This window comes from Nipponia nippon, unplaced genomic scaffold (assembly GCF_047370975.1).
Source record: "Nipponia nippon isolate SJK-2023a ecotype South Korea unplaced genomic scaffold, ASM4737097v1 scaffold_10, whole genome shotgun sequence".
NCBI classification, from domain to species: domain Eukaryota; kingdom Metazoa; phylum Chordata; class Aves; order Pelecaniformes; family Threskiornithidae; genus Nipponia; species Nipponia nippon.
In genome coordinates, this window is record NW_028262291.1 from 9954869 (window position 1) to 9982627 (window position 27759).

The 27759-nt window shown below is 38.9% G+C and overlaps 1 protein-coding gene across 1 annotated transcript in view; it reads left to right on the forward strand.

Moving 5' to 3' along the window:
• Positions 1–20144: 20144 nt before the first annotated feature.
• The window catches only part of SPON1 (spondin 1), a 201649-nt gene continuing 194034 nt past the window's right edge, over positions 20145–27759 (forward strand). The window contains exon 1 of the mRNA XM_009461422.2: positions 20145–20533. Coding sequence (XP_009459697.1) covers positions 20311–20533 — 223 coding nt within the window. The 5' untranslated portion in view covers positions 20145–20310. The remainder of the gene's footprint in view (positions 20534–27759) is intronic.

The window sequence follows — 27759 nt, forward strand, 5'->3', positions numbered from 1 at the left end:
TTCCTGCTCTTTTGTAAAACGGATATGTAATAAAGTTTCATAGGAGTACAAAAATAACATATTGTGCTGTATTAGTCAACTGATGATGCCTGTAATCCCCTCCCCCCAGACTGGACTGCTTTAACTATGGTAAGTTCCTATATATGCACTATCCAGTTAGGAGGCTGTTGCCATATGCACTTAACAATGTTAAACAGAAATATATTTTCATGAAACTGAGATATTCCTAGTATCTAATAATTGTGCAAAGTTTGGGGCATACATGTTGTGTGTTGCTTGAAAGGGAGACAAGTGCTAGCCTTTTTGATTAGGAGCTTTCCTGCATTAATTCCTTCTGGAATTGTACTGCTTTAAGAATCTGTTGTGATATTAAAGTACTTTATTATTCTGTGTTTTTTCTCATAACTAGACATCTTTAATAATGGAAACTTAAGCATCTGATGGGTGGGTGGCTTTGACTGAGGATTTTAAGATTCTGTGTATTTCTGGCACTGAAGTTACCTTGTGGATTTAGCACTGGTTTTATATAGGAGCCTAAAGTGACAGTGCCCATAAATAATGTACAAAGCTATGTTTTACAACAGGAGGATAAAAAGTTATGTTCCCAGTTAGTATGCATCATTCTTTTGTTTATCAAATGAAACAATGAGCCATCTAAAAATGTGCAATCATGAAATTAGAGATTGTCTCACAAATGCGTATGCATTACTTCTACTTAGCTATCACCTAATGTACACCTTCCAAAGGATATATTTAGATTTTTTTTTTTAAAGTCTGATGATAGAGGGTAGACTTTTTTGAATTAATAGATAAGACTTCTCTTAATCTAACGGCAGTTAATATTTCTTCTTGGACTAGAGACGTTTGAGTCTAGTTCAGCTTCCTCTGGTTAGTCAGGCACTGCTGACTGCTGAAGAACTTCTCAGACCATTTAAGAGGATTCGACCTGATGCCTTGATAACTCTCTCTTCCAGGTGCTATGATCATCATAACTCTCCAAGCTTTAACTAATGCCTCATAATGCTTTTTATATTCTTCAACCATGAACAGACCAGTCACTGCTCTCCCATTAGATGACAGACCTGGAAACTCCTGCATTCAACTAAGTGCAATGGGACAGTTAACCTGCTGTTTTGTTTTTGGGTGTCTATCTGAATATTTAGTTGTGTTCAGTCACAGAGGCACCTATTATTTTTGCAAACCAGAAAGGAGATGCCTTTGAAGCGATGGACAGCTCTGAGCCCACGTGTTAGTTTTCCCCGATTACCTCAGCTAGGCACAAAGGAGACTTAAAATGTTGAGGAAATCCCTTCTTAGCCTAGCTATGTACAATACTTGTAGTCCGTAGTTTAGTATAAATAATTCTATTAGTGTCTCTTGCACATACCTTTTGGAACAAAAACGTCTCATCTTTTCCAAAATTCTGTTGATTTACTGTTCCTACAACATTCAATGTTGTTTTTCATATTCGGTATACGTTAAACATTCAGTGTGCACTTCAATTTCTCTTTGCAATAAGACTAATCATTTTAAGAACTAATTTGTGTAGTGTAGCATTTGCCTAGCATCGCAATCCAAAATAAAGCTTCATCCACATTTGGCAGAACATGTGTTTTGTGGGAGGGACAATGGCGAAGACCTGAAGAAATATAAACACCTAAACAAGAAGTAAAACAAAAAAACACAATTCATTAATAAAAAACCACTTGGGGCACCAGTTAGTCTAATTCCCTTCTGCTTTAGACAATTGTAACTCGGAGGAAGCTTTCCCTAGCAGCATTTCAGGGGAAGGCTCATATTTTCATTATGAGGAAGTTCTCTTGAAAAATATCCTTATTAGGTCAGGACTGACTGAGGTTTCTTTAACACAGACTACCAAAGTCTTTTTACATTTTTATTATTGTCAATCTGTTTATTGCAATAATCGGTTACATAAAAATTACAAGAATGCTGATAATATACAAGGAGTGATGATTTGGAGACTGATCTCGTACTCCACCAGCTCTACTGAGTCATAGTGTTTTCTGCCCTTGAGCTTTCATCTTTTCGGAAAGAAATTATTTTCCTTAGCTTTGGGAGCAGGCAGCAGCATAAGATATCTTTTGTAGCTCAAAAATCTGCAGTTCTGCAACAGTTGAAACATCAAGAATCTTTTTAAAAGTGAAGATGGAATTTCTACTGGGCTTATTTTTATTCCCAAAACCTATGTCTGCAGACCACTTACATAAATTCAAGTATAATTCTGTGTTTGCAAATATAGATGCTTATCACCTTGTAAGTGAAAGGTTTTAAGTCTTCTTCCAGAAAGTAAGGAGTAACCAACAACCAGGAAACTTTAGGCAGAGCAACAGGATGTCCCCCCCTTTAAAGGGGGAGTGGTGTTGTCTTCTATCTGCTGTGTAAATGCTTTTGCAGATCATTCCTTAGCTTCCATGTCTCTACAAACCCAAGCTCCTGAATACAGTTCCTTAAAATGTCCCCAAGTACATTTTGCTTTATACAAATGCACTGCCTTTGTGGAGATGACTTAAACTGACAATAGCGGTGTTTTACCTTGCTTCCATTGCCAGACAAGCTTCATGGTCAAACAAATGAAAAACTTACGAAAAAGCTTTAAAATCAGTCTTTAAATTACGAGGATAGAATGAGATACCCTATATTCATGTGAAGACAGTTTGGCCATAATTTTAGGAATCCTCTCTGGTTGTTCCACTTCCCACCCCTGGGACATATCCCAGTCAGACATATGGCGCTCCTAAAGATGCTCTTTCTCCATACTTTACAGATTAATTAATGCTTTTAATCTATTCTTTCTCTGAGGGGTATAGCAGCTTTGAGACAATGACCTAAAAATTATCACAAAGTAACTCTAACACAAGGGCTCACTCTTTTCTGAGAGACTTTTATCTCCATGCCTCTAATCTCTGGAGCTGGATCTTGTATTCCTTTTGACTCTTTCTGGAGCAAGCTGGGTTTTGGTTACAACAGTGCCTTCCTTTATTTTGTATCTAGCTGACGGAAAGGACTATCAGAAACACACAGATACTGCAAACGAATCCTGGAACTAAATATTCAGGACTACTATATTTTTTTGTTGTTTTAATTGCCTTGTCATTTATTCCTCCTCTGTTCAATCTATGCTTTGCTTTATTTGGCTTTGACAAAGACTTCATAGATCAGTTATAAATATGTTCCATCAAGCTCTTGACCCCTGTGTTACCAGCTTTCTTCAGAAATCACATGAGACTTTAACAGAGAATCACAAGTTACTGCTTAGGGAACATATTTGCCCAACTCCTAAGGGTTTCTAGTGTTTTCTAGGGTATATTCTAGTGTGTTTGAATTTTTATATATTTATATTTATTTGCAACTGCAGTAGTACCACCCTTTGTTAATTAGAATGGTCTGTGTTGGCAAAATCATACAGCATGTGACATTTATTTCTGTCTTTAGGGGAAAAAATTGAAATGACAAAACAAAAACATTCAAACTATTTCTAAATGCTAAATTTACTGGTTTGTTGGTAATTAAATGAACACTTAGACATTAGTGACCAGCTACTCTGATGTCCTGCACTTGCTGTAGTAGTTGCTGATGTCTTTACAAAGGGAACATAAAGTTCTGTTGTATGTTTTCACAAAAGCGTTAAGACTTCGCGGATGTAAAAGTGCATAATTTAGCATCTGTGTCAGATTACATAAAGAAAACACTGAAAAGTGAGATTAGGAAGAAAAAAAAAAAAAGACCCACAGCTAGGTTCTTAATTCTTTCAGGAGATCCTGCTGATGTATTTGCAGCTTTAGGCACTCAAGTCTTATCCTGTTACCTTTCACAACCGTGATACAGTCCATATAAGAATTTGCTTCCTTTTTTTTTTTTTTTTTTTTTTAGGTTGTACCTCCTTAAGTATCATCTGTAATTGAGCTTTGAAAAGCTGTAACTCTTTTTAAATGAAATTTTAAAGGTATTTTTGAACCTCAGTTCACTTATGGCCACGAACTCTAGGTATACAGATGTGAGTTAGTTTTATTTTACAGTTACTTATTTTTGATCAGCTATTCCTCTAGAAATTGTGAAGTTCTGATTTTCTCTGAGTCTGGAAAAACTACTTGTATTTGTCTTCCTCAGTCCATTCTAATAGTTGTAATTCAGTAGCCTGTTTTCTAAGTGTTTCCTATGTGCCCTCATACGTAGCGTAAATTAACTAAATTGCAAGGACTTGTATGTGATCATAAATTCTTGCAATCAGTACAGCAAAGGAATATTTTAAGAAATTTCCACCCCAGGCTGTAATTTTATGTCTAATTTTCTTACAGAAAAGCATTTCTAACTGACCCATTTTGTCTCCAGCTGTCCCCCATGATACAAGATATCTAGCTTTACAAAATGCCTCATGAATGATATCTTTGAAAGAAGATTTTTCTAACTGATCCACAATCATTTTTCAAAAATGTAATCCCTCATCTAATATTACTCAAATTTTCCCAGTGCACAATATATTTCTGCTTCAATAACATGTAATCTTTTTAAAGACAGCTTTCCTGTTACAGTGGGAGAATACGTAAGATGCAGGACTGTCGTCGTACTTTCAATTAGGGTAGAACAGTCCCAATCAAACAAATCACAGGGTCCTTTTATCAATCCTTTAACTTCCTAGTATGTATGAAGAAGCTCAGACGAAGGTATTTTATTTGTACAGTAGACATGGCTCTGACCTTTCATCTGAAATTTGAGGAAAGTAGAACTGAGTGTCTGGAAAGCTAAGTTAGAAAGCATTTTGACTCCCAAAAGGCTCTCCCATAGGATAGCCTTTTGCAGGATGTACGTTAGTTTTTGCTTCAGAGGTTTTTCCAACTCTGGGTCTTTGTACCTTACTGGGGATTGGTTATGGATAGACTCCATATATGGTGATGCTTATTCCTTTCATGAAATGTCCAGGTACTAAAAAAAAAAAAAAAATCACCTTCAAGTAAGGAGATAGCTTATTTCATTGGAGGATTTTCTCTTCATTTCAGTGACATCAGGTTATGGCCTTGTTAAAAATGTGCTGTTTCCATAGTTGCAAGTTTAAACCACATTTGATGCCATTACCTTTGTGTACACATCTACAAAAGTATCTTGCTATTTTATTAGACAGTTTCAAATTTCAAATGATTTCTGAGGACAAGCTAAAAAAATATTCTTTTCCAAATGCTGTATAGTTTTCAAAAGCTCTTGCCTGTCTGTCTAGAACTTATATTCTTAAACCAGACTGTACATATTTTTTCCTTATCAAGACAATAGAAGGCAATAATATTGCACTAAGCTGGTTGGGATTTAGTTAGTGACAAACCAGAGAGGTACTTCTATCCATGTCATTATGTTCCTTAACACTTTTTAAAAAATCTGTTGAAAGTTTTATGGCCTACGCAGTGCATTCTTTGCTATAAAGTTTCATAGGATTGTTCCAGTGATTAAATCACAGTCATAAAGAACACGTTTGTCAGTAGTTGTATTGTGGCTAATTTTTTATGAATGGAACTGTGGAACTGAGTGAGAAGTAACATGCTATATTTCACTAAGTGAAAGAACATAAAGACTTCCTTATTAAAAAATACTAAAACTTCACTTTACAGCTTCTAGATTAAAGTCTCAAGTCATTAATAGTGTACGTAAGAAGCAGAGGATAATCATGAGATCTTAATAATGGATCTAACAAATTTAAGTGGACATGAAAACAGGAATAGAGATGTGTTTATGTATGTCTATATACTGTTAAAAGATAACAAATTAAACTCTGCAGTGTGAAAATTACTTTTTTTCACACATTTTACTAATAAAATCGTTTAACTGTAGATGTACTTACTTACTCCCTATACTAATATCATAGTTTGTTGAACCTTTAAGGTAAAAAAGTCAGTTCAGGATCTTCAAGGCCTTCATTCAAATAATTTGGGTATGTGTTATTTTATGAAGTTTATTTTAGTACAAATTTACTTGACTTGTAATTTTGGATTAGATTCCTAACAATTGTAAATATTTTGAAGTGCGGCCTCTACAGTAACTGCTTTAGCCCCACTTCCATTAAGTTTGTTCTGACTAAAATTCTAAAATGAGCAAATTGATCAGAACCTCTGTTATTTCTAGTCTTACTGCAGTCGTGCTGGAAACATTCAGGTGGATCTGTTTCTTGCAGGGGTTGGGGGGAGTCTGTTCTATACTGAAGTTTCTAAAAATATTGCAATGCACTAATAATGTCATACCATTTTTTAATGAAAAAAAAAAATCTGTTGTTCTGCAGGTCTCTATTAAAGTGAACGAGATATAAATTAATAATTAGTATTTTCCACTGTCAGTGCTTTTCAAAAGTTACTCCACGGTGCTTTTACATAGAATGCTTTCCTCATAATTACCAAGTAAGTTTTCCAAGAAATAGTATTGTTCTGGTTTTGATCAACAGTGATCCAAGAATAATTTATTCTATTAAAATGCTTCTGACCTATTCAAATTGCTTTGAGAGTGAAAGTGATAACATCGAATGAAAGATATGTTGTAGGTGAGGCTGGATTTAAAACTGAATAGCATTTCTGAGACTCATGTAGAGGAAAACACTGTTGGTTTTTTTTTTTTCTTTTTCCAGTCTGATATGAATTTATATGGAGGCATGTATGTCTGTGTGCATATATGCACACCTATGTTCATATTTTTTTCTGTAACTTATAAATAAAGTATATAGAATGCAATTACAATACACCATGTTTATGTAAATAGTATGTACTCTATCAGAATGCTAAGACACAATCGATGTTTGGATATTCTTTTATTTTCACATGTAATACAATTTCTGTACAGTACAAGTTTTTCATGACTGAAATTGGATATTTGTCCATTTTTTAAAGAATTTGTGTTGGATCAATGGAAATAAAAATATTTTTGACTGCTGAGCTTGTTCTGATAAGCTCAGTTCCACAATTTAATTACCTCATATCCTTACACATCAGAGTAATGAACTACTTATTTCTCAGACTCCATTCATCATGATCTTATTTTGGAGTTGTTTTACTGTAAGAAACTCTTGACTTAAAGTTAAAAAAAAAGGTATTTTCATTTGTTCATAAGGGAGAATACAATGCTTATAAGGTGTATCCATTGACATTATATAAAAGAGATGTTAAACTTCCAGGCTTGGTATAGGAATATAATATACCAGTAGAGTTAGATGCCTCAAAATAAATCTTGAAATAAGATGACAGGAAGCCCTGTCAAATAAATACCCTTTAATAAAATGTGAAAATAATTATAGGAGTGGAGAAAAGAATCCAGGCTTCCCTTCTTTCAGCTAGGCTTATTGACCCCAGGATTTAGTTCCTTCATTTCTCACTCATTGAACATTATTTCCTACACCATAGGACAAAAAGTAGGGTGGTAAGGGAAAGCGTGTAGAAGTCGCCATTTGTGAGGGCTAGATACAAGGGGGCAGTAATTTTGCTAGCAATCCCACTCTAAATTGGTCCACTGTTCAGATCTAAATTCCTTCTCTCTCAGCCAATGTCTATTCTGTGGCAATTTGGGTTATTCAGCTATTTTATGATGTTCTTCCACAGTGGATCAAGCAAGCTGATTCATCTCCACGTGCTTCGTACACATCTAGCTTTCACAAAAATAGGCGGTACTCTGGAAACTTAAATTTTTGGACTCGAGGTCTTTGGAAGATGTAAATGAAATTTTTGTAAGAAATTTTTTTAGTTTATTTTACCTACTCACTGAATATATTAAACTCTTTAATACAAACCTACTAATTTTGGCCACTGATGTTTAGACATGGGCAATTTTGGGTTTTGACTGCAGGTTTTTTCTTTCTTTCTGGTCATCATAGTTCCACAGTTCTTGAAGACTTTGTTGAAGGGACTGAACACATTTTAAGTGCCTAGCTGCAGCTATTACAATGAGGTCATATGCTTATTTTTATGTTACTGGAAAGTCTGTTACCTCACAAATTCTGTGTATGATCTGTGCTTTCTTTTCTTGTGTTATGGAGACCTAAGATAACCTTGACACAAACTTTTTTCAATTTTACGTCCCTTTGCTGTGTTGTGGTTTATGTATACCATTGCTTTCTGTCCCAGTACAAGATTTTATCAACTGGAGGTCTTGTGAGTCAACGTTAAGTTCTTCAAGCACAATTATTAATTACTTTTACAATAATATCTAAAATGACAAACTTACACTTTTTAGAGATAAGCATAGGAGGGTTTGCAAGCACAGAAGTAGTGAAAAGTAAAACTTGTATCAATATATTTACATTATCCAAATAAATTGGAGAAATGATATGAAGTAAGTAGAATGTAAATTTATAAGGATGAATGGAGCATTTGACAGGTGGGAAGAATCAACTCTACAAGTAAAAGATGGGGAATGACTAGCAAGGCTGCAGTACTGTTGAAGGAGGATAAAATGGGTACAATGAACACAAAAATGAACACATGACAAAAAGTTAACGATTTCCGAAGTAGCAGATGCTTTCCTGCATATAAGGATATGGATTGGTCAGGAATAGTTTTGAAAATGATGATCCTGCTTTGGTATATTTCAAAGACCCTTTCAGGCCTGTTCTCTATGCTTTCCAATGTTTTATTTCAAAAACCTCACAAAGCGATATAAACTCTTCTATGTACTACAAATGCACTTTCATAAAGTACCAGTTGCATGACTGCAACAGGTCAGTAAACGAAACTGACTTCTGTTCCTTCTTACCCCACATGCCTTGCCTGTTGTGCTACAATGATTTCAAATGGCATGTTCATCATAAACTAAAGCTTCTCAAATGTATTATGTTTGTCTCTGCTATGAATTAAATAGATGAAAAAATTTTCATCAGGAAGAAATGTGCTCCAGGTCAGATCGATGGGAACTGCAGGGTACTCTAGTTTTCAAGTTTCTCAAAATACTGGAGAATGTTTTTGGCTTCTGATGTTTGTCTAAGTGATGTAATAGAAGTCTTTGAGCTGTTTGGGACTAAAATAATCTATTGCCTTTTTACCTAAAATTAGAGAGGACTGAACTTAATGATCAAGTAATTTTCTCTAGTTATATGTCCTTCTCCCGGCACAGCTCATCAAGTTTATGGCTTTGCATTATTCACAGTCTGTGGCATTAATTATTTTTTGTCAAAGACATGAAGACTGATTTCCTCAAGTATTCCTGAAGTTCTTGAGTGCATAGCCAATTTAAAGAGCTTAATCAGTCATGTTTTGAGTTTTCTTGTGGGGACTGGAACTTTTCCAAGGGTACGCTACTGTCTCCAAATACCTTTGTGTTCCCGTGCTTTTTCCAGCTTACGCATTGCAGTCATCAAGTCTTCATTTCATGTGCTTTTTCTATTTTGGATTTATGAAAATCTTCACAAAACTCCTTCCTATACTATTAGTCTTTTGAGATCACTATGGCCTATATAGCACATTCTGCCGTTCTTATTTGCAGCACCTGGAGCTATCCTCTCTGGAGTTCTTTCTCCAAGTGTGATGTCTTTCTCTGTTTAATCTCATAGTCATATTCTTTATAACAGACTTCTTCATTATAGCCATTTTTTGGTTCCTTTCTTATGTTTTTGGTTTTTATTTATACAATTTTCAACTCTTCTAGTGCTCTAAAAATATCTTAAAAGACAATAATGATCCCAATTGCATTTGGGACTATTGAGAACACAACAGGTGTGAATTCCTGCTAGCTCAAATCCCAAAGGCAGCTGGGGTGAAGAAATATCTCATTTCCAAACTCTAGCTGTGCTTAGGTCTAGGTGCGGAGTCCAGGATCGTTATGAGGATCTGTTTAGCCTTCACAAGACTCATGCAATGTCTGGGCCTGTCATGGGACTCAATTAGAGTGCCTATATGGAAGCCTTTAAAAAGCCCTGCCAAGCAAGGGTATCTAGGAAGGCAATTGTGACTGTGGAAATCTAAGCTTCCCAGAAGTCCTGTTTTGGACAAGCAAGATTTTCACTGAATCTAGACTGTTATAAACATGCCTGTATTATTGATTTCATTATGATTACAAGAAATTACCAGTCTGTTAGAGTCACGTTTAGGAATCAAAGAAAAAATTAAAAAGTATAATTTGGCTTAAATTTTATAGTGATATTTTATAGTGCCATAATAGTATTTCTATAAAAGCTATTCCTAAGACTGTGTTGACAAAAAAAAAATTTTGTTTTGAACATAGTTCCTACAGTAGCTAAAGTAGCATAGCAGGGTCAATTAGCTGTGTGTGTATATATATATTTATTTGTTTGCTTTAGGAAAAGAGGAAGCTTTAGAGTCACGGACAGGTTAATATTTGCATTTCTACTACGTACCAAGTAGCAGTACCTCTAACTGATGGTTGTGGTATTACATGACAGTCCCATTAAAAACAAACAAACAAAAACCAACACAAAACCAAACAAAAAAACCCCAAACCAACCCTGTACAGTATTGTCTTCCTGCCGCACTAAAATATTGGGGTACATATCTTTCATGGATTCTTACAAATGCTCTAACAATTATATACAGTTATTCTGGACTGAAAGAAATATATTCATGTTAGGAGAGTGAAAGACACTTTAGCTCTGTGTTATGGGGATACAAGCAATGTAAGTTGAAAAAATAATGAATTTCTCAATGTCTGTCATCCTGTCCTGTTGTGTGTCCATTCCCTGCCCCCCCCCCCCCCCCCCCCAGCAAATCAAAAAGCATGAATGCTACCTACAGTGTCAGGTTTTGTATTATGATTGATATCTATGTATCTCTGTCTATAATCAAATTTCTTTTTTTACATTGTTGTGTAAGCACAAGAGTGACCAATATGGTACTTCATCAGTTGTCTAAGAATTAATGGATGTAAATAATCACCATAGTTCTCTAAAATCCAGTAACTATTTATTCACTTTCTCTGTACCTTGATACAGCTTGGACCGTGATATATATCAGAAAAGATTTAGTCAGCTAAAAAACACTAGTACTGCCTGTCTTTAGTTGTCTCAAGAATTTTGGTGCTTTTCCCCATGTGACTGTGGGAATGCTACACATAAACTAAAGGCCTTTGTTAACTTGTAGTCAATGTTGCAAGTAATTTTTAACAACACTGAATAATGTAGGTTTAAAAAAGTATATTTTACTAACAGCAGAAACTTTTTGTTGTGGCCATAGAAAAAAGGTAGTGGTATAAAATCAATATTTTTGGACACTTGTGACCTACACTTGATTTTTCTATTTGGCAGTGCAAAGTAATTATGAAAAAATCATACTGATTTAAGGGGATGGTTAAATATGGTATTACATGATATTTTGCTTTGGACAGGAGACAGTAGGACACTTGGTGGTTCAAGAAATCTGTTCCACTTCATTGCTCATGTGATTTAATTTAAATGTAAAAAAAAAAAGACACACATTTCATAAATGTACTGGATTCTAAGCTTTTTGAGGGTGGGGTTAGAGTATTGTACATATTTCACTGTCCAGAATTTCTCTTCATAATTTTTCTGATTCATTTAGAAATATTCCAAATGAATCTTTGTCATTTTACAGAACTGAAGTCTGGAGGCTGTCAGACTTCATTGTCGGCTCAGGCAAAAGAAGTGACCTGTGAAACTGATACTAAAGAGAAAAATAATACTAATTTGTTGGCAAATTGCCAGCCATCATTGTGCTTGTAGTTACTAATGGATTGCGGCTCAATGAAAGTAACATTCTCTCCCAGTACACCAGGTGAACCTCTTTGGCGATATCTATAAAGGACAAGACACCCAGCTGCTATTTCCAAACATGTCCCAGAAAACAGTCCCTCTGGCTTTAATATTTCTATTCTTATCCTCAAGGTAAACTTGCAAAATACTTTCCAAAGTTGAGCCTGCAAACTCAGTGTAGCACAATATGGGACACCAAAACACTGGAGCTCAGTAGAGGCATTGGTTTATGGCACACTCTGGTATTCTTCTTCCATACTACTGTTTATTCTGTAGGCTATAAAATAACTCTCTTTTTCATCTACTTATCACCCTCCTCCTTTTTTTCTGACACCTTCCTCCTTCCCTCCCTTTAACGTTCTCTTTACTTCATAGGTACCAATTACCTTTCTTCACAGCGATAGTCTAATGAATGTGTAGCTACCTAAACTCTGAGAAATTGTTGTGAACACGCATTTAGCTTTGTAAAATAGCGCTCTCTCAGACCTGCAGAAGGGTTGGTGTCTTTGAAAGCTTGTCCATTTTTTTCAGCTATACCAGCTGGTCTGGGAAAAGATATTTCCTCCTCCCACAAACCCTGTTTTGCTTTACCAGCTTGCAATTTTAGCCTCATATGCTGATGACAATGAAAATAAGAATGATGTGTCCATGGAACTTGCAATGAAGAACCTTGTTAGCATATGCCTTTGCCTAGTTGATCTTCCATCTGTTTACCAAGCAAGAAATATTAACTTTCAACATGTAATTTTTTTCTATTTGTATGAATATACATATTTGAAAGTTTTTTCATATATTTATTTTTTACTCATTTGCTGTCAGGTAGTTTAGATTCCTTTCTAAATTGCAGCCACAAAACTTCCTTTGATATGAAAAAAGAAATGGATCTGTAAATCTCTGAAATATTTCCCAAAGCTCCTTTAATATTTGAACTGGAAATGTGAGATTTAAGAAACTTTGTTGGAGAACTATTGGGTTGTTGTTGTTTTGGGTTTTGTTTTTTTTTTTTTTTTTTCCTCTGATATCCTCAACTGCATAATCTCTCTGCAGAGATTCTCTGGATAGTGACTACCTGTTCTTCATCTGTGTTCCTAGTTACCCACATGAATACCTAGCAATACTTGACATAATTGTGAATTGCACAAATACACTGAAATAAAACTTTCTAAAAGTCTTTCAGTGCCAAAAACTGCTTTGAAACCATGTTCTAATACTTGTAGAGCTTTAACCATTGCATGGAGTAATAATACATAGGTATTAGCTGTACTTATGGTTTTTTATCTATAGATCTTAGTGCTTTACAAAGATATTCTGCTATCCTATCTGATAGGGAACTAAGCTACAGAGAGACATGGTGAGCTCAGATTCAGTCCAGCTGTTCAGTGACAGAATGATTTCTGAAATGCAAATCTCCTCCTCAGTAGTTATGTTGCTGATGTCAGATGAATGCACCCCCATCCCCACCACTGCACACCCCCCTTAGAATTCATTGTACTTCCAAATATTTAATTTGCATTGGGTTGAAGATTTCAGTAGCTGATTTAGATTCCCAGGGACAATGGGTCTTGTAATGGAAGTGTCAACAGTCTGTAAACTACAGAAGTGTGGCAGTTGACACTTTGAGGTTCAAATAAACCTGCCATCTAATGATATACGAAAAAAGATGCATCAGTCCAGCATGTTACAGTAAATATTTTTTAAAAGGAAGAAGGGCTACTGAACTCAACAGGAGATCATGGGCAAAATAAATTCATAACATGTAGCAGGAGGTTGTTGTAAAAAGCTTGCTTTGGGAGATGATTCTATTTTGCAAACATCAGCGTGCTTGAATTATAGTCCCAGTTTGCAAATGTGTCGGTGAGTTCACTGATGGCATTACCTTATATTTATGTTTCCTTCTGTCTTGATTTCGTGCTCAGTGCCAAAAATCCCAAAGAATTTTTATCCTCCCCCTATCTGTTTGGTTGGCGTTTGTTGTTGGGTTTGGGTTTTTTGTTTGTTGGGGTTTTTTTGTTTGTTTGTTTTCTTCTTGGAAGCTGATGTAATTCTTGGGTTTGGGTCTTTTGTGTGGATGGGATGTGTTACTTCACAAGGAGCATTTTCTTTCCACATTTAAGATTTAATTACTACTGTAATCTGGGCAAGTATTTATGTAATTAAGTCCTATTCTTACCGGAGTTGATTGAAGCTTTACTTACTTACTATATTGGTATAAAAATGCTTTTTAAAAAAGAGGATGGATTGATTAAATAAATATGTGTATATAGAGCTTGGTGAATGTTTTTATAAATTATTTGTCCAGGTATAAACCAATTATTTTCTTTGACTGCATAAATTGTCTTTTATGTTCTTCCTGGAAAAACATCCAGCCTAGGAATCGGTTAAAAAAGTTCTGCATACAAAATTGAATTTATATTAATGTTTGCCCTGAACTCTTATCCTAGCCATTCTTGAAAGCTCCTTACAACTTTCAGAGTTCAGCCACTGAAAAAACAGGAGCTTTGTCACATATCACATGTCTTAGAGGAATAAAAATGCAGGGTGAGCAAGTTAAAACAATAGCCAATATACAGGTGTTGAGCAATTCAGGAATGAAGATATGGTGATAAGAAAATGTTGAATAGCTAGCTCTAAATAGCAAAGATGCTGAAAAGCTGAATTCAGTTTGATTATCGTTCATTAGTATTTTAGCCAGATTTAGTCAAGTTAGAGGCACTGAGGCAAGAGAACTACCAAACATGTAAAATCAGTGAGAGGTAATGGAATAAATTACCAAGATGCTGAATTTTGGGTTGGGATTAAGATTTTAAATTAACACAAACCCTTGCAGGCTTATTGTTGTGTGGTTTAGTTTGGAAGGAGCGTAGATGAACATACTTAGTTTTTTTTTTTTTTTGTGGGATTGTTTTTGTTTGTTTGTGTTTTTTTAGAGCTGAACTTTTACTCTGTGGTAAAATGTCCCAGCCAAGGTGACCATGGACAGAGTGGTGGGTGGGACCACGGCAAGGCAGCAGTGGTGGGCACCTGTGTGAGGTACAGCATGGGGGGGGAGCGGCTGGCACAAGCACTAGAGGGGAGCACCAGGGATCACATCCCCTCCTCCCCCGCCATGGAAATTGGGAAGTTCCTAATGGCAGGATCTGGTGAGGGAGACAGGTGTAGTTGGAGGAGATGCGACCAAGAAGTTGCTGGTGCTCCAGGATTGCAGCAACGAATTTCCTTAGGGGTAAAGGAAGCCTCATGCTGGGCTTGGAGGAACCGGTTCTGTTTAATCTGCTCTTGGGAGTTTTCAGGGATTCCCAAGATAGCTCTTGAGTTGTGTGGGATAAAGGGAGAGATTTTTTTAAGAACATATTTACTCTCTGGTATTGGAAGGAATCCTGTTTAAATATTCCAAGAAATTTAGGTCTTTCCTTAGCAAACCTCCTCGCCAAAATAGATTGAGTGTGGAAGATGAGTTTCTGTCAACATTTGATCTTGGAAGGTCCATTCAAGAGCAACCTTAGTTTAAATCCTATTCTGCCTGTGTTACCCAGGGAGCTGGCAAGACTTTTCTAGATCTTTTGCAGCTTCTGTGCTGTTTCAAATACACGTCTTGTCCCATGGATTTCCAGCTTCTTTCAGTTTTTGCCCCAGTTAAGCCCAAAAGGAACCTTAACAGAGCTGCTCTCTCCTTCTGTTTCTCTCAGCATTGCAGTGTTTCTCTAATAATATGTATGATGCTATTCTCATCATGTCAGGAACCAAGTATTTCTATAAAATGTATTTGAAATGAAAACTCCCTGTATTGTCAGTGTAAAAATATGCTGAAGACACACCTGACTAAACAGGCAAATGTAATTGAGCTGGGAAGTTTAATATTGGAGATGCATTGTATTGACTGGCAGTAGTATAAATGAAGAGACCTCTGCAAACATTTACTGTCATTACTCTTCACTTCTTGGATTCCTAAGTGAAAGAAAGTTGAGAACAGTGCTACAGAGCCATAAGAAATCATCTTAAGTGTCTCCCAAGCCCTTTCTTTTGTGTAATAGGACAACAGATATCTCCAGATCTCTTTCTAAAAAGGCTTCAAAGACAGCATGGACCAATCAGTATTAGAAAAGGCCTATTGTTACTGAAGATAGAGGGGAATTTTAGTAGCAACGGAGTTGTTATACCACCTAAATCAACAGAAGAAGTTTCTATCTTAAGAAAAACTGACTGTGATGGCTGGGGGAGGGGGGGGAGATAGAGGTGCAAATTAGACTAATAGCTAGATCTATAGTAAGACATAAAGGTCTAAAAATGGGATAGGCATATTTGAAAGTGCAATCCGCAGATTCCCTGATTACCTTCCCAGTCACCAAAGGTTTTATTGTGGATTGTTTTGCACTGTTATTTGCCAGTCATCAGATGCACTCTTCCTGTGCCCAAACAGCAGTATCCTCTGTCTTGGCAGTGATGAGCACCTGAACGTCTAGCTCATGAGGAAAAGATCTTTTGGGGAATTTCCTCAACTGATGTCTCTTAACTTGGTAGTGGTATTCAGAATGCACTTACTGCAAACTTCCAATGTTAGGTGATCACCTGAAGAGCTATTGATCCCAATACAATTACTGTCTTCTGAGGAAGAAAAGGCACCCTAGATCTCAGTCTCCAGAAAATGCATCCTAACTGATACAGCACCCTCACTTTCCTTTTTCTCTGGCTATTCATTTGAGCTTCAGCTCCACTTTAGAAGTCTAACATTTCCATGAGGGACTGAGGGTGCTTCTAGAAGCCTTAGAGCTTCACTTCCTGAGAAGTGAGAGATGAGGATTTGAACACCTGCAAACCAAGCAAGGGATTGAAACCCATGTCTCTCTGACATCCTAAATTAATACTTTCATCACCAGCTATTGTGTAAAAGAGTAGGCATCATTCTTGCCAGTCATCCTTTGAGAGAGGTGTATTCCCCTGTTGTTATTACATTTATTTATATAATATATTAAAGCTGGGCTTAAGCATCCAGCTCCTGGGTTTGGGAAGGTGAGTCCTACAGCCCAGTAAAGTTATCAAGCACCTGATGGCCATGAGATTTAGGGCACCTCTTGCCTGATGTTTTTTACTGGCTAGTTTTGTTGGCCTCTGCTCTGTGAACTGACTCTTCTAAGGGGTCTAATAATCTTATAATCAGTTTAGACATTTACCTGAGGCACTGGTTTACTTTGAGGGCCAGGGGCCTTAAAATCAGGTGTTGCATAGCCAAGCGTTGCATTGCACATGTCGCCTTGTAGATAATTCCCAAGACTTCAAATAGCTATTTGAAATCATAGAAGCAGAAGGAAAGAAAAATCTTAAAACGTCACCTACAATACCTTCCGATCAACACAGGGATATTCTGCAGTGGTTAGTGCAGTCTTCTAAAATGCCACTTGAAAATGAGCTCCTTATGAGAAAAGCAAAAAGTAAGAAAGACTGCAGATCTTGTGAGATGCTTTTGTTTCTTAGGAAAACCCACTTTGTGGGGGCAAGGGGGAGGTTAGGGAGTTTCCTCCAACCATTACAGCTTCATCAAATGCAATATTACCCCAGTAATGATTGTTATGCCTAATAGTCATGGACAGCAACTTTATTCATCCCAGCAAGTACACAAAGAAAAACAGCACTGCAGTCTCTAAGATACGAAGCTTTCTCTGTTAAATTTGTCATGGATGGTTGGATTCATCAGTTTGTGTGTCTTTGACTGATACGTCATGCTGGATGCTTTAGGCAAACACACACTAATTAGTAGAACAAATAGAAAACCCTGAGGATGCCCATGCTTAATGATGTTGCCCATATTCTAAACCATTTCTACGACAAATTACTCATTTCATGGCTGTAGGCAGTGCAAGTTAATTTATCTGTATCAGTTGCTAAGTTGAAGCATTCACTTTTAACAAGACACACTGTATTATACCTTTCCAGGAAACTTTCCAACACTTTAGCTTTTAAAAAAAAAAGAAACTAGAAGTAACAGGCCAGGACAATTCAGGGCTAAAAAAGTAAGAGATGTAGCATCTATTGTAAGTTTAAAGAGTCAATACATGCTGATGAATTAGTTAACTTTTAATTGGTTTGGTATCGTATAAAAACCAAAAAATTGTGAAGAGGATTTGAAATGAAGTCCTCAGAGGAGCATTGAGTTAGAACCCAGAACTCTGGCTCAGAACAAAGGTGGATTGTGCAGAAGCGTGTGTGGTTCCTGCCGTGAATGCTTCAGTCAGGTAATTGCTTTTCAATCAATCTCAGCAAAAGAAATGAGAAGTCAAGTATGGAGAATGAAGCAAATTCACAGGCATCTTATGTCAGTAGGGTTATAGTTGTCTTGTCATTTTTCAGTTGTGTATTGGTTTGCTTTTCTTCACTGATACATTTGACTGAAGAACCTGGATAAAGTGAACCTTGTTCTCATAAAATGAATGAGCTGAACATAGTGGTCAGATGATACCCGAGAGTCTATGACATTGCTGAAATGTAGTCACTTAATTACAGAAATGAACATAGGTCTTCGGAAGCATGCAGCTAAATATCCTGCATAACCAAGCCAACTCAAAGGTTCAGTAGCAAAAGCAGACTGAATATTGTTGTCCTAAAGGTGATGGGTCAAGTTGCCCTCGTACTGGCAAGTTGGATGGGAGGGGAACAGTGAGGGGAGGGGACTGAGTGGCAGCAGATGACCTGGGAGATGACCTTGGAAAGTCAGGATTGCTCTTTCTGCTTCATTCAGCAGGATGAGAGGAACAGAAAAAGCAACTTGTGCTTTTATCCTCTTATAGTTGAACCGTTCTCTCAGCTGTGGAAGTCTCTACAGTCAGCCTGGCTCTCCAAGTAGTCTGGAAGAAGCAATGTAGATGGTACTGTGGCCACTTTGGCAGGTGCCTAAGGAGGCATGTACCTAAGACTTCCATGCTACTGTTCAGTGCAGTTACAAAAGCTTTGACTGCCACCTCTTCAGAAGCTCTTCAGAAGCATGTGGATGGATGTTGTCAATAACTCTGTATTTGCAATAAAAGCTAAAATCTCATCCAACTGTTAATATTAACTATCTTTACTGAACATATATTTTGAGGCTGTGCTGGTTTACATTCTTTATAAACATATAACATTAAAAACTAAAATATAGACAAACTTAGAGTAGCAAAGCTCTTGGCAAGTAACCTTCCCGAAAGTAAAATGTTCAGCATCTTCACAGACACCTTGATGAATAAACACCTTTATTTAGCCCAGAACACTAGGTTGTTGCTAAACAACTTCCAAAGGTCAGTCTGGAACCTAAAAACTTATGAATCTGATACTAGCAAATGCCTTAGGAGGTACCAGGAGGGTTTGAAGCTTTTTGCTATTTCCCATTCTTCCTTGGAAGTTGTGCTTAAATGCAGTTGTATTCATCAATCTGCTACAGTCTTCTCGCAGAGAAACTGGTTAGAAAGGGTTTTGTGCCCTCTTGTGCATCTAGCATCCTGAAAGTATTCAGGTCCTGATTGAGGACATCCCTTTCCGACTTTCCCCTCCACTTACAAAGCAGTGGAGGGAGGGAGGGAGAGAAGAGCAGCATTTGGGGATCAGAAGACTGGAGTTAGGAACCCCAGGGGTCTAGGTTCACTTTTTTTCCACTGCTGTAAACTTCTTTTGTGGATTTAGAGAAGTCATTCAGTGTCATTGTGCTTCACTGTGCCTTGTATAAAGGCAAAATAATAAGACCTGCTCTCTCCTTGCTTTCTCCTTTTTTCATCTGTTTGGATTTTTCCAAGTGTGGGAGCAGACCTCCCATGTTCACTTAGGTAGACTGTGTTCACAGCTGGTGTGTGTGCATGTACACTTGTATAGCCTGCAACTCTGATATGCAGGGTTGCAGGTGGATGTAGAAACGAATCTTGTGTTTCTGGCAAATCCATGTCTCTGCATCTCTCCTCTGTGGTATGAGATGCTTACACCCGAGAAGCTGCAGCCAATGCTCCTTGCTTGTCAAGTGTGCAGAGAGCAAGCGCCTGTCTTGGTCCATCTGCACTGATTTAGTTGATAATGTTTACCCTGTCTGTTGGTTTGGAGAAAGATGAGGGGTGGTGGGGTGTCGGGAAATTCTTTGAGCCTCGTTATCCCTACGGTAACTATAGACTTTGGCAGGAATGCGGGTGATTAATTTCAGGTCTGTGGGCTCAGCCCAAGCAGCAGCAGCTCTCCCCGCGCTGTGCTGGATGTCTAGGAGACAGCAGCGTCCCCCGTGCTCCGCTCTTTCACCGAACCCTGTGAATTCAGCTCGGCTAAATAAACACCACCGAGCTGCTAATCACACGCTCTGAAACAAAACAGCACTTCACTTCGGGATCTGGGCAAGATCAGACTTCCCTCCCTCCCTCCCTCTCTCCCCTCCCCTCCCTTCCCCTCCCTCTCTGCCCCCTCCCTGCTTTTCCCCTCCCTCTCCCCGGCAGCCGCTCAGCCGGTCCCTCCGACCCGGCAGCCTCATGCTGGGGGCCGCTGCCGGCCGGGGCTGACCGAGGCCGCCCTGCCCGCGCTGCCCTGCCCGCCCCCGGCCCGCCACCCCTCGCCGCTGGGCTCCCGGCCGCCGCCGCCGCCGCCCCGACGATAAAAAGTTGTGCGGAGCGCCGAGGATGGGAGCGCATCTGCAGCCTCTAGCCCTGCGGCTTCTGGCGTTGACTTTCCCCTTGGTGGCGAAGGGTTTTTCTGACGAAACCTTGGAGAAAGCCGCGAAATCCGAGGGATATTGCAGTCGGATCCTGCGAGCCCAAGGCACCCGGAGGGAAGGGTATAATGAATTTAGCCTCAGGGTGGAGGGCGATCCAGAATTTTACAAGCCTGGAAACAGTTACCGCGGTAAGTTGGCCATCCTCTACTTCCCATACTAACGATAACGGTCAGGACAAGTGTCTCTGAAACTATAACGTGTCTCTGCCTGTCATCTCGGTCTCCCTTTCGGCGTGTGTGTGTGTGACTGTGTGGGTGAAGACGGGGTAATATACTCCCACGCATTACTTTATTGGGCACGCTTTCATGACATATGAGAGGGAGTTGGATTTCACAGTATCGCTTTACTCCCAAACATGAACTCAGTATTAAGAGGAATTTCCTTTCTTTTATGAATCCTCTCTACCGGCTCAGCCCTAGCACAAGATCGCAAGTTGATGTGATACAAAACACACTCTTCCCCCGTTTACCTACTTTCTATCCCTTGAAATATAACACGGTGAACAGGAGAAGCTTTAACATTCAGCAGGAAGGAGGGGAAACTCAGAGGTAATTGTTCTTGCCCTGAAATATGAATGTTAATATAATGAGTTAGCATATGGGCAAACAGTGATGCAGCACACTGCCAACTTCCCACATTTTCCACTTATGTTTATCCCACCCCCCTTTTTTTCTGGGGAAATGAACAGATGGTTCAAACAGGAAAGAGGCAGAGACGGTGCTAATGACCACTGTAAATAAGAGATGGAGGCATTCGTTCTCCGCTGAGCATTTCACATACAATCCTTGAAATGAACTTCCAAAGCACATTTCAGCATATTTTTCTAATTAATAGGCAAAAGCCGTTTTTGGTCACTTTTCCTGCCTCACCATATAATGCCTTTGGAAACAAGCCTTCTTGGAGTATACTGTTAACTTTGTATTTTAAAAGCAGTTTGAAAAGAATTTCGGCATTTTTAGGTACTAATGTACTCTATAGGCACCGCTTTGGAAAACAAATTTTGAGAGTTTCTTCCAAGTGTTTCTCCTGACTTACCTTCCTTAGATTCAGTGCAGAGAGCAATGTTTTCCCATTGCATGAACATGGGAATCTTACTTATAGGTAGGGAGAAAAGTGTGCACATAGCATAATCATCATGTTCTCTTAAAGGTTGAAAAATACATCTGCAGGGGTGATTAACCTGTTTTGAGCATCAGCCTGTAACTTTACATGATTTTTGATTCTTTTTTTTTTTCTCAAGAATTGATTTATTTTAATGTGGTGTGAGGAAATGCACATTTCCCACAAATTGGTTGACTATTCCAGATGTTAGGATTAGTGCCTTGAGTCTGAAAGATTTCATGTTGCATGTCAGTTTGATATGTCTACTAAGCAGGATAAAGATATGCGTCAAGTTCTTTGACAGTGACAAATGCGAATGTTCTTAAAAAGTTTTGGAATTCACTTCTGTAAAAGCATTATTGGATATTTTCAGTTACCTACCAAAGAAGTTTCTATTGCGTGGAAATGTAGGGGGAAAGAAACTCCCAGATGAATTAGCAGAACTAATTTTCTGGAGATATTAGGTCTTGGCATTAGGAACTCAATTAATAAAATCACATTAGTATATTGTAGCTTCTTGGAAGTGAGAAAATTACAGCTAACAGTAAAAAGTTAAAATGTAGACCAAAATATGTGCCCAAGTTTTTTGTATTTAAGATTGAAGTATTCAGGTGGCACATAAATTAACTTAGATAGTCCTTTAAGGACACTTTCTGAGTGGTTGGAAGAACATAAGTAAATGTTACGGTAACGTATACGTTATCTATGGCAAACTAACAGCATTAGGGAAAGTTTCAAGAGCTCATTTTCAAAGGAAATTCTGCAGTACAACTGGAACTTTATTACTGTCTTATACAAAGGGTAGAAAATCCAACTAATGATAAAAAATGCGGGATTATGGCAGGTCTGTGAGGTTTTTTAATCTGTAAATTACTAGATGTACAACACTGCAGGAGACTTGCACAACCTCCGTTGCGATGGAGCCAAATGTGCTTGTTTCCATGGCCCCTGTTTGATTTTATGCAGTCTGGATCCTTGGCACATTCCCTAGCAGGCTCCTGGAATAAACTAGTATTTGTGAAAGGTGGATAACACAGGAATTAACTGTACATACAAATGCTGTACTCCGCCAAATTGACAACATAGAGACATCCATTTACATTCATGACTCTCTCAGTTGTTGGTTGATGTGACACCCACGTAAGACCCTCAAGCTGCAATGACTGGAGAAAACACTGCAGCACTCTTGCAGCGTGGGAATCAGAAGACCACATTTCACAGCTGCCATTTGTCTTTGGGAAAATTTTTATGGCTTTCCTACAGTTACTCACCTTTAAATCAACTAGGATCTATTTGCCCTAAGGGGAAATCCTGGGTGGATCTGTGTATGGAAGCCATGGTTTTCCACCTTTCTGGAGCTGTGATAGAAGAAGATGTCCCTGAGCACTGAATAACCTCTTTGAATGGGTATGCACCTCCTCTGCTCTGCAAACACTGGCAGCAGTAAATACGGACACTTTCTCCTGTTTCAGACAATTAAAAATAAGGTAGCAGCAGGGCTGAGGAGCTATCCTCCTCTCCTCCCTAATGTCTAACAAAGCAACAATGGCTATGGGCTCCTTGGTGTCCCACAGGGCAGGTGACATGACTGATTTCCAACATCTTATTTGGGACTCTTGATGCTGTAGCCTGCAAGTAGCTTTCATCTGCCTGGTCTTTCAGGCTGTGATATTGTTGCTTCTCCCCTCGTGGAGCAGGCAGCCAAATGCATGTGGTGGGCAGGTCTTCCTGTAGTACCAGGTTTGTGGGCACACCATCCTGGGGTTGAGGTCCTCTCCTGCCTGCTGGTTAACTTAGACCTTGATGTAGCTGCTCTTGCTTCCACTGAAGGTCAAAGTTCCCATTACGTTCAAAGGGCACAAATGAGCCTTGAGTTTAGATGGTGTTACAGGGTAATGATCCTTGAAAGTCCTCGGTCCTACCTTTATTGATCTCTAGACTTAGATTAATGATTGCATGAGATTTCCATGAAAAATTGTGTGTTTCATCCTATTAAAAATATAAGTGAAATTGCTTCTAAAAAAAGGCAGTAGTGTCTCCATTTCACATGCTAACATGCAATGTACATGGTTTCCTCCATAATTTTCTGAAATTGTTATTCGGATGAAGAAAATGAGGATTTGACTAGTATAGTCCTTAGATATACTTTCTATGTAGATTCTGTTTTTGACAGAATTTCCATTTGCAGGTCTGTTCACCTTCTCAGTTTTCAAGGACAAGCTCAGTTAATGTTACACACTGTTGCATTAGTTTGAGGACTTCTAGGGAATGTTGAATCTTTTTCTTTCTATTGTTTTCTTCCCTCCAACATGCAAACACTCTTTTCTATACTTTACAAATAAACCCTCATTCTGTAAATATTTTAGCGATTCTCATGTTTCACAAGTTATGGATAAAAGTAGATAATAGTGTATTTGTTGGTACTTGTGCAATGTGTACAACACAGGATGTCTTTTAGCGTAGGATGTGGAAAGTCAGATTTCCTGCCTGAAACCAAAGGAGCAATTGCTTTGATCACCCCACGTTTAGCTGGGGACACTGGGGAAAGAGGAGTGTGCTGAAGGTGTGTGCCAAAGTGCAACTTGTAAGGTATTTAGAGATTCGCCAGAGGGGATGGAAGCAGACAAAAGTAACTGTTGATATGTAATCTTCCTTTTCAAGTAAAATCCTTAACTTTGAGACTTGCGCTGAGATTTAGCTGATCTTTACAGGAAGTTTATATTGTTCAGTGAACATTAATTAATGTGAACACTGTGTGAGCAACACTCAGCTGTTCTTTAAAATGGCAGAGTTTAGCCCAAGCAGAGCTCTTAACTGATGCAACGAGGAGCCGCTCTCTCTTGTGAAAACCAGATGTAGTCTGACAGCTTAATATCTTTATCGATGATCTGGATGAGGGGATTGAGTGCACCCTTAGTAAGTTTGCAGATGACAACAAGTTGGGCGGGCGTGTTGATCTGCTGGAGGGTAGGAAGGGTCTACAGGGGGATCTGGACAGGCTGGATCGTTGGGCCGAGGCCAACTGTATGAGGTTCAACAAGGCTCAGTGCCGGGTCCTGCACTTGGGTCACAACAACCCCATGCAATGTTACTGGCCTGGGGAAGAGTGGCTGGAGAGCTGCCTGGTGAAAAAGGACCTGGGGGTGCTGGTCAACAGCCAGCTGACTATGAGCCAGCAATGTGCCCAGGTGGCCAATAGCATCCTGGCTTGTATCAGAACTAGTTTTGCCAGCAGGACCAGGGAAGTGATCGTCCCCCTGTACTCGGCACTGGTGAGGCCGCACCTCGAATATTGTGTTCAGTTTTGGGCCCCTCACTACAAGACAGATGTTGTGGTGCTGGAGTGTGTCCAAAGAAGGGCAATGAAGCTGGTGAAGGGTCTAGAGCACAAGTTTTCTGAGGAGCAGCTGAGGGAGCTGGGGTTGTTTAGCCTGGAGAAGAGGAGGCTGAGAGGAGACCTTATCGCTCTCTACAACTACTTGAAAGGAGGTTGTAGCAAGGTGGGGCTCAGTCTCTTCTCCCGAGTAACAAGCAATAGGCTGAGAGAAGTGGCCTCAAGTTGCCCCAGGGGAGGTTTAGCTTGGATATTAGGAAAAATTTCTTCACTGAAAGGGTTGTCAAGCATTAGACAAGGCTGCCCAGGAAGGTGGTTGAGTCCCCATCCCTGGAGGTATTTAAAAGACAGGTAGATGTGGTGCTTAGGGGCGTGGTTTGGTGGTGGACTTGGCAGTGATAGGTTAATGGTTGGACTTGATGATCTTAAGGGTCTTTTCCAACCTAAATGATTCTATTATTCCCACTGCTGCCTGTGCAATGCAAGCCTCCTTCTTCTGTGCTGAAACAATCGCTCCAGAGCCGGTGACTACAGAACCATCACCATAACGAGGCTCTGTATTAGGAGCGCCTCAAATAAAGCCTTGCACTGCCACCTTATCTTAGCACACTGGATAGTTCAGAGAACTGACAGAAATCTTTTCAGCTCAGATGTTAGTGTTTGTTCTGGCCTAGCTCAGGGGTGACCAAAGCACACATTCATCTTGGTATCCTTAAACTGAGGTTGCATGTACACTTAAATCCCACGAGTCCACTCTGCTTCTGTGGGTCATCACCCTCCCAGCCCCTCACTTGTATCTGGGTGTCCCCACTGCCGGCAGAAGTGCTCCTGGGGCTGCACTGTGCAGCCACTCCGGGACTGGACCCAGCTGAACTCTCCGGTTGGCTGTTTTTGTTTGGTTTTACTTTTCAGCTGGATGTGTTCCCTAGTTCAGCTGACAGCACAGCTGCCTGGATGCGGCTGCTGTACGAGCAGTGTGGGGTGGGGGAGGGCAGGATCACTCATGTTGGAGGAAGCATGGATTTATTCTGGGTTAAAATGACTATGCAACCACAGCATGAGTATTGCTAACCCCAGGCATTCAAAAACTATGAGTCAGGCTTTGGAATTATCTTCCTTTTTTTTTTTTTTTTTTTTCCTTTCCCCTGCTGAATGGCTTTTGTAGCATTTCAGATGTCCTCTATTTTATAGGTAGGCATTTTCTTTAGAATTTTGAAAACTGTTTGGTTTGATCTGTAAATTTGTGAGAAAAATGATGAGAACTGTTGAGTCAATTCACAGCTGGATTCTGTGTTTGCTTGCAAAAGTATTTAAGTATTTCTGGTGTAACCTTTTACTAACAGTGATTCAGACTTTTGGATTACATATAATATATGGAAAAAATTGTCACATGTAAAAGACCTTTATGGCAATTAGTTTCTAAGAATCAGTATTCAAGCAAGTGTAATGTATTCACCCTTGTTGAGTTCAGCAGTGTGCTGTTCTCAAGTACTGCAACTGAGAGGCTGGCTGTGGATTTTCATTTAGATAGAGCTGCAAAAGTTTGCAAAATTGGGCTAATAATACTAATTATCGAGCAGATAATGAATTAATGAATTGGAACAATACTTAGAAATGTAATCAGAAATGTTAATGCTATTATGCTACTACTCAGTTCCTGTATATAAAATGTGAAAGTTTTTCTCCTCAAAAATGATGAGGTTTAACCTCATAATAAGGTTCCATGGAATGAAAAGTGTGTGGAAAATCTTGAGTTGCAGGGCTCGCTATTACGCCCATCGCTACTCTAGATTTTTACAGGTGTTTGCAGGTGTACAAGTCTAAACATGGCACCTTCATTTCAATTTTTAACCTTTTGTGTATCTCTCCGATCCTCTGTTTTTCACATATAGTCAGAAAAGTTATGTATTGGTACAAACGCCGTTGTTTTTTAGACCCAAATACAGCTGCATAATACTGTAAATCTTCAAATATCCTATTTCATATTTTTCCACTATTGAATTTCTAGATCAAATTGCTCTCTATATGTTTCAAATGAACTCTGGGCATATTCTGAAATCCATATCTTTTAAGGGCAAGCTGTCATTTTTAGCAGTGTGTTTCAACCCCTCATGGACTATTTGTGTGAGAGGGAGTCTCTTGTGAATACTCTTCTATGAAACAGCATTGGTAGTTGCAGTTTGCTCATGAAAACTCTGGGTGGTCTTCAGTTTTTATTGTGCCAGTCGGGGTTTGAGAGTGTGACAATGGTGTGCTACAAGCAACGCTGTCTGCATTATGCTTAAAGTAAAAGCTACTTAAAAGTATTAGTGGTCCTGTTTTCTGTCTCTTTTCCTTTAATTCAAAAAGAATTTTTCCTTAACATCTACCTCTGTTTCAGAAGTTCCTATAAGGTGTTGAAAAGGGTTCAGTTTACTCCCCCAAAAGTCCTGCCTCAAAGCTCTGCCTCATTCCAGCTTTCTGATAGTGTTCAGAAGAGCCACAGCTGATGTAACTCAAGTGGTGCTGGGCAGTGCTTAGGTACTGATGATGGCAAATACAAAAACCATAAAAAGGTATCTTGCACTAGTAGAAAATGAGGAATGTAATCCTGATGCTGAGCATGGTGAAGTCAGGTTACTCAGCATTACGTTAGTTGATCTCTGCTGGTGGATCCAATGACACCTTCCTGGTCAGGACTAGTGTGTGAAGGAGGGTGTTTTGCTGATGTGTAGGATGCTTTGGCAATTGGAGCTGGCAGCACAATCTTTAGAGGTCAGCTTTAGCCAGGAGTTTAACTTCGTGTCCTGTTCTGCCCTGAGGTTAAGGGAGAGGAAGGATAGTTCTAGAGCAACCATCTCCATCAGCTGGAGTACTGTGTTGAGTGTAGCTGAGCTGGAACAGGCAACACGGTCCTTTGCTGTACCGTTAAAGGAACTT